The sequence below is a fragment of the Camelina sativa genome, chromosome 16, assembly GCF_000633955.1.
Source record: "Camelina sativa cultivar DH55 chromosome 16, Cs, whole genome shotgun sequence".
NCBI classification, from domain to species: domain Eukaryota; kingdom Viridiplantae; phylum Streptophyta; class Magnoliopsida; order Brassicales; family Brassicaceae; genus Camelina; species Camelina sativa.
In genome coordinates, this window is record NC_025700.1 from 20,072,416 (window position 1) to 20,082,652 (window position 10,237).

At 43.0% G+C, this 10,237-nt stretch overlaps 2 protein-coding genes across 4 annotated transcripts; one reads left to right on the top strand and one right to left on the bottom strand.

The window, feature by feature from the left end:
- On the top strand, positions 81 to 2,835 carry LOC104751413. 3 transcript variants are annotated; one of them, XM_010473346.2, is made up of 5 exons: positions 81 to 344; positions 657 to 1,090; positions 1,339 to 1,370; positions 1,549 to 2,520; positions 2,607 to 2,835. In XM_010473346.2, exons 2-5 carry the CDS (start codon positions 739 to 741, stop codon positions 2,631 to 2,633), a joined length of 1,383 nt encoding a protein of 460 aa, XP_010471648.1. In that variant the 5' UTR covers positions 81 to 344; positions 657 to 738; the 3' UTR covers positions 2,634 to 2,835. The 3 variants fall into 3 exon arrangements, with proteins under 3 accessions (XP_010471648.1, XP_010471650.1, XP_010471649.1); XM_010473348.2 differs by having other exon boundaries at positions 81 to 269; XM_010473347.2 differs by having other exon boundaries at positions 81 to 265.
- Positions 2,995 to 5,911, bottom strand: LOC104751414 (BEL1-like homeodomain protein 3). The gene is made up of 5 exons (XM_010473349.1): positions 5,738 to 5,911; positions 4,391 to 5,239; positions 3,931 to 4,307; positions 3,788 to 3,848; positions 2,995 to 3,706 (listed from the first exon to the last, which is right to left on the bottom strand). The coding sequence occupies exons 2-5, from the start codon at positions 5,168 to 5,170 to the stop codon at positions 3,311 to 3,313; spliced, it is 1,614 nt and encodes a 537-aa protein (XP_010471651.1). The 5' UTR covers positions 5,171 to 5,239; positions 5,738 to 5,911; the 3' UTR covers positions 2,995 to 3,310.

Below are 10,237 nucleotides of genomic sequence, written 5' to 3' on the forward strand. Positions count from 1 at the left end.
AAAAAAAAAAAAAAAAAAAAAAAAGAAGTAGAGTGGAACGTGGCACAATTCCCCGTGCGTGTTTCTTCTTCCTTGCCAGACGCAAAACGCAGACGCGCACCCCTAAACCCCTCAAATAACAAATTAACAAAAACTGCTTCCCCTCTCTCTCTCTCTCTCTTTCTCTCAGATCGATTTTGGGATTGTGCCGATCAACGACGGTTAAATCTCTGCCGTTTATTTTCATCGTCGGAGGATCTCTATCTCTATCTCTATCTAATCTCGTGTACGTACGTATGCCCTTTCTTATAACGCCCCTTTCCTGTGTTTTTGATTCCGCCGGAAACCTTCGTTGTTGTTCCTTGGTGAGAGCCACGAATTGACTTAGAATTTTCTAGGTTTATCTTTTTGTGAAAGATCATCTCTCTCTGTTGGAAAATTTCGTGTTTTCTTGGTCTTTTGACTCAGTCATTCATGTCCTGAGTTTCCCGAGTACCATTTCAAGATGCTTTTGTTCGTTTTTTTTTTTTTCACATTAGAATTAATCGCTTTGTTGATAACACGGAAAAAAAAAATCGAAATTTGTTTTAACTTTCATCTGTTTTGGTTATAAGAGTTTCAGATCTTATTGTATTGTGTTTTCTTGGTGTGCTTGCTTACTATGATCTATTCTGCAGGGAGGAAGATAAGTAGCTGTTGTTATACTCCTGCGTGAGGAGTTGTGTGGGAAGGTTTTGTGTGTTTTTAAGTTAAAAGATTATGGGTTCAGTTTGTTGTGTAGCTGTGAAAGACAGAAAGGTTCCTCCTAGTAGTGGTGGTGGACCTGCGACTAGTGCATCTGTTCATCGTAACTCAGCGTGTTCGCCGCAGTGGAGTTTTCGACGTGACAATAGGAGGCGAGTTGCTGATGAGATTGAGGGTTCTCCTTATTACAGTTCCTTTGTTGGGAGTAGAGGTATTAGTATGGATAAGATGTCTTTAGGATCTGAAAGAGGTACTCTTTCTGAGGAGGGAGGAACACCTCCTCCTGATGGACATATAGGCACTCCTGCCTCTCAGAAATCAGCTACTCCAGATTTGAGCACTATTTCCATGGTTCCACCTTCTTCAGGTAATTCCCTAATACAACAACTAGTATTGGGAGTTTTATCTAGACTAGAATCTATCTCGTTATTTTGAGTCTGTTTTAGTTCTACCCTTTAGTCTCTTCTCGTTGTTGATTAGATATAGTTGCCAGATGAGGTTTTAGTAGGACGTCTATCTTGCCGTCTTGGCACCGGGAACTATTTTTCTGTAATGAGTTAATTGTGCTTATTGTACTCTTGATGTGTCTTATGTTGACTCTTTTCTGTGCGGCAGGTTCATCCTTGGCAAGCAGTGATCTCATTGAGGTGAGATGATCGACTTGAACTCTAGTTTAAGCTTACGAGTTTTGGTTTGTTCTCTGTCATGTGTGTTTCTCTTGAAGCGCCTTTTACTTCCTTACAGTTTGACGTTAACAGTGCTGGGAAGTATTATCTTCTTTCCTTCAGGTTTTCTTAACCTCTTTTTGGATTTTCATTGTTTCAGGTGAAGAATTTAATTGACTCACCTGGAATTGTCTCATCAGCTCTACCGAAACCTTTGTTCTCTACACCTTCTCTTCCCAATCCAGTCGGTGATCTTTCATCAGCTCACACTCGTTTGCTTCCTCCTAAATCTACACCATCAAGACGGGCTAGGCGTTCACCTGGGCACCAGTTGTTTAGGCAGGTTTCTGATAGTCAAATTTTAGGATTGAAATCCCCAAATAACAATTACTCAGTCTCAGAAGGAAGGTCATCGTTCGTGCTTTCGACCTGTAGCAATGACTTCGCCACCGGATCCCAGTACGCATCCTCTGAAGGTGGCTGGTCTATGAACACTTTTTCTGAGCACGTGGCATATTCTCAAAGGGAGAGATGGTCTTTTGATAGCGAACACTTAGGTTCTGGCAGACGGAAACTAAGTGGTGGTAGCAGCAGATTCTCCTTCTCCCCTTCCGTTGTTGATCAGCAGACTTGTGGAGCTTGCTCAAAGTTACTAACTGAGAGGTCTTCTATTGCCAATTTCGAGCTTCCAATTGCTGCTGTTCTTGCCTGTGGCCATGTTTACCATGCAGAGTGCTTAGAGACCATGACTACCGAAATAGAGAAGTACGATCCTGCCTGTCCCATTTGCACGATTGGGGAGAAACGGGTTGCGAAAATTACGAGGAAAGCCCTAAAAGCGGAGGCGGAAGCAAAGGCAAAGCAGTACAAAAGATGTAAAAACCGTGTGGTAGATAGTTACGGTGAGAGTGAATGTGATGAGTTTGTGTTCGAGAAGATGGGGAAACGAGAAGGCAAAGCTCTCAAGCTGGAACCTAGTTGCAGTAGCAAGAGCTCGTCTAATAAGTCATTCTTGAAATGGCACTTCGCTTCTATCAGCTCCAAGTGGAGTAAACCCTCGTCCAAAGACTCTGTATTGAAGAAAGGGTTTTGGTCTAGACATCGTAATAACCTTTCTTCATCAAGCATAGAGGTAAAAGACCTATACACTCTGAATTTTGTTCAAACCTGAATTGTGAATGAAATGATAGCCTTGTAATAACGGATACATAATTTCAGGGACTTAACCAGACATCTCAGCTATGATGATACCCCTCGACCTGGATCAGAGGCATGTGGGTTATTTAGGAAAGCTTTGTAAAAAACAGTATTAAGCATCAGTTTCAGCTTTAGCCTTTAGAGCTGTGTTTTAACGTTTTTTTTTTTTTGGATATTTTGTGTGTTTCATTCAGTGTAACCTGTGGGGATAATTTTTAGTAATGAAACAAACATGTCATTGTTAGAGAGATTTGAGAAATTGCCAGCCATTTACAGAGATCCTAATTTTTAAACAGGCATCTCCAGTTTTACACAGCACGAGGTTTTGTTGTTTACGAAAGTTTCAGAGGAACTCAAAATCTGCTCCTATTCTTTGCAACCGATAATGAAATTAGATCAAATCTTATGATTTGCTCACACTTGAAAGTATTGTTTATACCACCATGAAGTGTATACACAAAACATTACAATATTGGCTTACCAAAGTGTACACAAGGCTCAGTATCATATACAAATGTGAAGACTAACACCTACAGTTTTCACAAAATCTATCTTCTTTTTTTTATATGCCACAACAAATATTACAGATATACGTATAAGGTGTATTTATATAACCCCTATCTATAAAAATGCGAAGAGCGCGTTTTCTTGCGCTTCAAGAATCATACTCCCCAATTAACCGGCATTGCCAGTTTGTAAAGGTTGTGAAAAAGCCCTGAAGCTTTTCAGACAACAAAGTCGTGTAATTGATGGGGATTAGAGAATCTGGCATCTTGCTGGTTTCCAAGGCCAACGTAGCGATTGTAATCATCAATACCAAACCCATGATAGTTCATCAAGCTGTCGTACTCTCCAGTGGTAGCACGGTCTGGTTTCGGATCTGCAAACACGAGATTCTCTTCTCCATGAGATGTATATGCGATGTTGTTGTTGTTGTTGTTTCCTTGATTCTGTTGTTGCGAAGAAGACTCTTCGTGTTTGAGCTGAGAAGTTTCTTGCATTTTGTTGTTGTCTTGATTAGAGTTAGTCTCTAACTCTGAATCTCCAAACTCTTCTTTATACATCTCTTCGATCATTGGTTTCCATAGTCGAACTCTCGCGTTAATAAACCAGTTTGCAACCTTCAAAAATGTCAAGAATCAGAAGACCATTCAAATTTAAAGCAAACAACAACAAAAGTGAGACTTTGCCTTCTCTGTTACCTGATTTTTCGATAGTCCTGTCTGCTTTGAAAGCATGATCTTCTCTGATTCCTTAGGATATCTACAAAAAGCTTGGAATGGTTATTAATTAAGCAAAGAGAAGCAAACAAAGAAAGAAGTCCCTTGGTAACCAAACAACTTACGGGTGAAGGAAATGCTCAAAGAGCCAAGCGCGGAGTATAGAGACAGAGTTTTCAGGTAAGCCTCTTTGTGGTCTCCAAGCTGGTCTAACCATTCCAAGCTGTTGATGTAAAGCTCTTTGTTGTCTCAACCGTTGATCTAAATACCTAAGACGTGGTATCCTCTCACCTTGTTCATCAGAAGTCTCTCTCTCACCAAGCTTCCCTCTAATTACCTGAATCTGCTCCTTTATCGCGTCCCGCAAGCAACGGAAATGGCGAGAGATTCTATTCAGAGCGACAGATGTGTAAGGCTTAGCTGCTCCAAGACCTGTTACCATCTCGAAAGACGAAGCTAAAGCTTCCATTTGATGGTGGTATTGGTTATACCTTTTATCTACCTGCAACAACAATCATCAAGACTTTATAAAAATTATAGTCTCACTCACTTATAAAAAGTAATCAAATTATGATTTGTTCTTACCTCATCCACCATGGTTAAGAGCTTGCTCTTCTTGTTCTGTAACTCCTGACGTTCTGAAGGAGATAACTCCTGCGACTGCGGTTGCGGTTTCTCATCTTCTGTAATGTTATTATCACTCGACCCATTTTGAAAGTCTTGACCTTTATCGTTCTTCATCTTCTTATTCCCCAATTTCAATTCTTTCCTGACGCTAACAACTTCATCAAGCAACTGCTGAGTGGGTTTAAGGTAACGAGATCTCAGAACGCTACTCACAAACCCGGATGTCTCGTATCGGTAATTGTTGTAGAATCCAACACCATTGTTGTTGTTGTAACCAGAGGAAGGTATCATTTGGTCAGAGTGATGTTGTTGTTGTTGTTGATGATGATGATGATGATGATGATGATGAGGACCACTCAAGCTCTTCCCATTCTCATCCGACGACATAGTAGAAGCATTATTGTAATTCAGTTGGTTCGAAAGGTTCTGGTAATGGTACTGAAACGGAGAGACAGAGACAGCTGACTGGATCTGATTACCAAGGCTTAAAGAAAGACCACCACCGTGAAAACTCAGATCGTTACTTGACACAGTAACGTTCCCGTTGACGGCAACGTCGCTTGTTGTTGGTGGGATAAACACCATCTCGTTGTGTCGAACATCTCCGGAGACAATCTCGGAGAAAGATGCAGCAGAGGAAGAAGAAGCTTGTTGTTGTTGTTGTTGTTGTTCGTTGAGGTAAATGGATTCATGATACATAGATTGCATGCCGACACTGTTTGGATAATACACAGCCATTGATTTGTGTGTGTTTGTGATGTAAAAAAAGATAAAAAAATGTTGTTTACATCCGATTGAATCTTGTGTCTGAAAGAGAGAAGAGAGAGACGTGTAAGTTTAAAACTTGAATTGTGGATAGATAAGTAATAAAAGAACAAATCTTTGAAATGGTTAAAACATCATATTCTTTACGCCGCAATTACTGATGAATTCAAGAAAAAAAATGAAACCCAGAAATCCCTAAATTTAGGTAAAAGAAAGAAGATATCAAAACCCTAAACTAATCTTATTTTTCGTACAGATGAAACTTTCCACTTCAATCAGTGACGCAACCATAAAAAAAAAAAAAAAAACAGAGCATGATGATGATGAAACCATGAGATATAAAGTGTTCTCTTCTTTTTTTTGTGTGTGTGTTTCATAAGATTTAACAGAGAAGATGATAATAAAAATTTCTAAAAAGGAAATCTTTTTATTAAAAAGAAACACAGTACAAGTCAATCATAGGTTTGAATCAAGAAACTAATACTAAGAACAATCGAATTATTATAAAAAGTTTAAAGAAAAGGAAAAAAAAATCACAACCTGAGATGATAAACTTTTTTAAAAAACCCCTACAAAAGAGAGATTGTGGATGTGACTGAATCAGGGAACACAGAGATAAAAAGAGAGAAGAAGAAAGAAGAAGAAGAACTTCGAACAGTCGAAGACAAAAAGAGAGAGAGAAAGAAAGAGAAGACACCACCCAATCCCAAGAGACGATTTTTATTATAAATTGCAATATATTAAATTATAAATAATCTTTTTTTTTTGTGCTTTCACTCACAACGAACAGAACCAAACCATCTTATCATTGGAACCTCGACAACAAACCCTGATTTTTTAAAATTTATAATTAATATATAATAATGTTTTAACAAATATTAGTATATCATTAAGGAGAAAATTTGACAATCTCTACCAGTAATTTATTTTTGTTTGTTTTTTAGTCCCAACCGAAGCTTCTATATCAAATTATCATCTTATATAATAGTTTTTTTTCTGTGCCAACCATTTATAGAATAACACGCGTGAGCAGAAAATTCATATATATTTTTCTAATAGGGTTATTAAGATAATAGAGAATATTTTTATAAAATATGCATTTATATTGCAAGTTAATTTGATAAATAAATAAAAAAGAATATTATTGGAACCAGAACGAATACTGTGTTGTCATTGACTTGACTTGGTGCTTATATATAAAACAAAAAGAATATAGTACTTCCTCCCTTTCATAATATAGAATATTTTAACTAAAGCACGTAAATTAAGAAGTTTTTACTTTTAACAAGTTCAACCAATCAGAAACAATACTGCATAATATAAAATACTAAACTAATCTAAAAATTGCATAGAAACTTGAAAACATCTTATATTATGAAACAAAAAACTTCTTTAAAATATCTTATATTTTGGAACGGAGGGAGTATCATTTAAAAATATAAAAAAGAGTTGAGTTTTTCCTTTTCTACGTTTTTTTTTTGTGAAGTTTAATACTAGCTTGGAAACAAATTCAAGCAACCGTTCGAGTTGTTTTACTATTAAATTTGTCCACCAAAGCTGATGGAACCCGGGTCATGACCGTACCGCGGTGAGAACCGGTACATTGGTACCATCGTCTAGCAGCTCGCGTAGGAGCATCAAAGTCGGTCCAGAACATCAACGCGGCATCAACCAGTCCCCAAGGATCATCTAGGAGGAGCAAGACAACGTCATCTAATGAGCAATACAAGGCCAAGCTCCAACCTTACACCAATGGCTCATGGCTAGCATCACCAATGAAGAGCCTTGGGTGCGACCAGCTTTGGGAAGCTTGATTTGTGTGTCTTCACCATCACGCTAGCGTGAAGACACCCCTAAGTCATTAGAAGGAGCTGTACTCTTTTTCCTACTTCGGGTTTGTCCCAATGGGTTTACCGAAGGGGTTTTAACGAGGCAGCGAGCTCTAGTGCATCTCCACTTCGTTCCCGCTTGGCTCATGACTTGGAAACTTTCATTAACAAGATTATGGGCCAAGGAAGTGAAGATCCTATCAGCCACGTCCCACCAATGACGTGGCAACCCTATCTCCTTCCTTCCTTTCCTTTATTTTCTTTGAACTCTCTTATGACCGTTGGATGGTCTTTGTTCCCTTTTTGCTTTTGCTTTTACTTTATGGCCAAGTGTATGGTTCAGATCATGGCCGCGCGTCTAGGGTTTTAGTGTCCCCCTTATGTAAGCTTGCCTATATAAAGGCCTAAACCCTCATTGTAAAGGAAAAAAAAGACTGGAATATAGAAATTATTGGCCCAAAGATTGGATCTTTGTTCATTCCTCTCTCCCGCTCAAGTCCGGGACTTGGCTCTAGAGAAACCCTAGAAGGTTCAAGAACCGGGTTCATGACCTTCTAGTCCGACCGTATCACGGGCCGAGCCATCTCCCGTGTGTCGTCGACTCAATCCACCGTCCATTCATCCCCATCTATCCGAGAGACAAACGAGTCGAGCATCTCCTCGCGAATCTCTCTCCGTCCGTTCTTGTCGTTCCTTGGTCCCGTTTCCTTCCGTACATCGCTCCATCCGCGGCGTCCATCCGTACGCAGCGTCTGTTCCCATCCGCGCTCCATCCGCTCACTCGTCCATCCGACGCGTCCGTACGTCCGTTTATCCGCCGCGTCCGACCATCCGTCCGTACGTCCGTACGCAGCATCCGTTTCCATCCGTTTCCTAACTAGAGCCGAACGAGTCGAGTATCTCCTTGTGACGCTCTAGTCCATCCGCGTTCCATCCGCTCACTCGTCCGTACGTCCATTTATCCGCCGCGTCCGACCATCCGTCCGTACGTCCGCTGTTCCGCGTCCATTCGCGTCCATTCTCGTCCCTAACCGAACCGCTTCTCCGGTCCGCTCCGCTGTATCCTCCGTCCGTACGTCCGTGAACCACGTCCGTAGTCCGGGGTCACATCAGTTTGGTATCAGAGCCGAAGGTTCCTCACAAGGTCGTATCTTTCCTTCCTTTACGTCCTTGTACGGTCAAGTTGAGTCTTGTTTAGAGTCTAGTCCGTTTGTATAGAGTTTGTTCTTGCTAGGTGTTTAGTGTTCTTGAGCTGTTCTTCGTTTGGGTAGTTTAGATCCATAAAGTTGTGTTCTTTTGCTTGGTCGTTGTTAGTGGTGGCCTAAAGGCCACGTGTAGCGAGTAGAGTCCCAGCGCGTGAGGTCCGTTTTTGTTTTAGTCTTAGGTTGTCTTGTAGTGCTTTTACTTTTGCTTTTTGCTTTACCTTTTTCTATCATTAGCTGTCCAAGGTCTGTCTATTTGTGTCGATCCCAACAAACAGAGAATCCACGCGTTCATCTTTGTGTAGGGTCTGCTCGAACGGCCACGCGTCACAGATCGTCCATACCGCGACCATCGCCCGTACCGCGACCGCCGTCCTTACCGCGACCGCCGTCCGTACCGCAACCGCCGTCCGTACTGCGACCGCCGTCCGTACCGCGACCGCCGTCCATACCGCGACCGCCGTCCATACCGCGACCGCCGTCCGTACCGCAACCGCTGTCCGTACCGCGACCGCCGTCCGTACCGCGACCACCGTTCGTACCAGTCGTCCGTACCGACGTCCGACCACCATTGGTCGTCCGTACCTGACGTCCGTACCGAGGTCCGACCATCGGCCGTCCGTACCATTTGTCCGTACCGCCGTCCGACCACCATTGGCCGTCCGTATCGTTGATCGTACGTAGTTCCAAGTCTGCGATCGATAGCCAATGCTTGATTCGACATTGATCAAGTATGGAGCACGAAGATCGTTATTCCGATGATGAACCATGGTACCAAGAACACCATGGTAGTGAACCGGAACCAGAGGCTACCGAGGACGAACCATGGTACGATGAACACCATGGTACTAACCCGGAACAAGAGGCCACCGAAGGCGAGTCATGGTACGACAAACACCATGGTACAGATCCGGAACCAGAGACTTCTGAAGACGAACCATGGTACGAAAGGGACTATGATGAAGGGCATGGAATACAGGACCACCATTGGCCGTCCGCTACACAAGCCATCCCTTATCGCGAGTCATGGCCAAAAGGTGACGAAGACTCCGAAGGCGAACGCTTGGGTCCTTACTATGCGCCACCGCGATATCACCGAGAGCTGCAGAAGGAGTACCCGAGACGTACCCGCAAAGTTCCGACCTGGTCACCGTGCGGATCATCCAGCAAGTCAAGGGCGTACCGTACGCGAACACAAGATCTTCCGAGCTGGTCACCCCGCGCATCACCGGCCAACAAGTCCAGTCGCGGCCGAGCTAAAACCAAGCCAAGCATTGTTGGACCTTGGGCTAAGTCAAGGGAACAAGCCCCAAGGACGCTGGTGTATTCTCCCGGAGCAATAAGTTTCATGGACGAGTTGATCTCTATCCAATCTCAACTCCAATACCTTGGAGAAATGTTGGGCCAAGTAGAGACATCTTACACCCATGGAGAATCATCGCGGAACCAACACTCGGCCCTTGTGTCTCCGCCAACGCTAGATCCGCGACCAACTGCTAATCCGGACCGTGATGAGACACATCGGAGACGACATGATCCGACCGTCCAATGCCGTGAACTGCCCACACGGAACGAGGAACCAGCCCAAAGAGAAGTCCGTCCCCAGATCATACCCAGGCCGGAAATGACAAGGACGCAACCGGACCATGAACCGGACAATAAAGAAGATGTCAACGGCCTTGGAGGAATCATAGAGAAGCCAGCCGAGCCGCCGGATCACCAAGCGCATATACTCGGTGGTACAAGCCCAGGCAATCAAGCGAACAGCGGTCGACTCCTTACCGCTCCTGATCGAGACCAAGCCGACCTTCGACTGCCATGCTCGGAGCAGGCCATGGTACATGAATCTTCATCCAGGACGTGTAACGAACCACTAGGCGACGCCAAAGAAGATTCTGACCGTGTGATCAGTTCCCTATCCGGTGCTCACTCGGCAATGGGGAGTTTCAAGCTCAAGGAGTCACCGAAGATGGCCATTGATGGATTTTTGCACTCGGTAATGTTCATGA

Coding starts and splice junctions, on each gene's coding strand:
- LOC104751413 (XM_010473346.2), top strand. CDS start 739: ATGGGTTCAGTTTGTTGTGTAGCTGTGAAAGACAGAAAGGTTCCTCCT. Junction 1,091..1,338: donor CATGGTTCCACCTTCTTCAG/GTAATTCCCTAA, acceptor TCTGTGCGGCAG/GTTCATCCTTGGCAAGCAGT. Junction 2,521..2,606: donor TTTCTTCATCAAGCATAGAG/GTAAAAGACCTA, acceptor ACATAATTTCAG/GGACTTAACCAGACATCTCA.
- LOC104751414 (XM_010473349.1), bottom strand. CDS start 5,170: ATGGCTGTGTATTATCCAAACAGTGTCGGCATGCAATCTATGTATCAT. Junction 3,849..3,930: donor TTTGAGCATTTCCTTCACCC/GTAAGTTGTTTG, acceptor AGCTTTTTGTAG/ATATCCTAAGGAATCAGAGA. Junction 3,707..3,787: donor CAGGACTATCGAAAAATCAG/GTAACAGAGAAG, acceptor ACATTTTTGAAG/GTTGCAAACTGGTTTATTAA.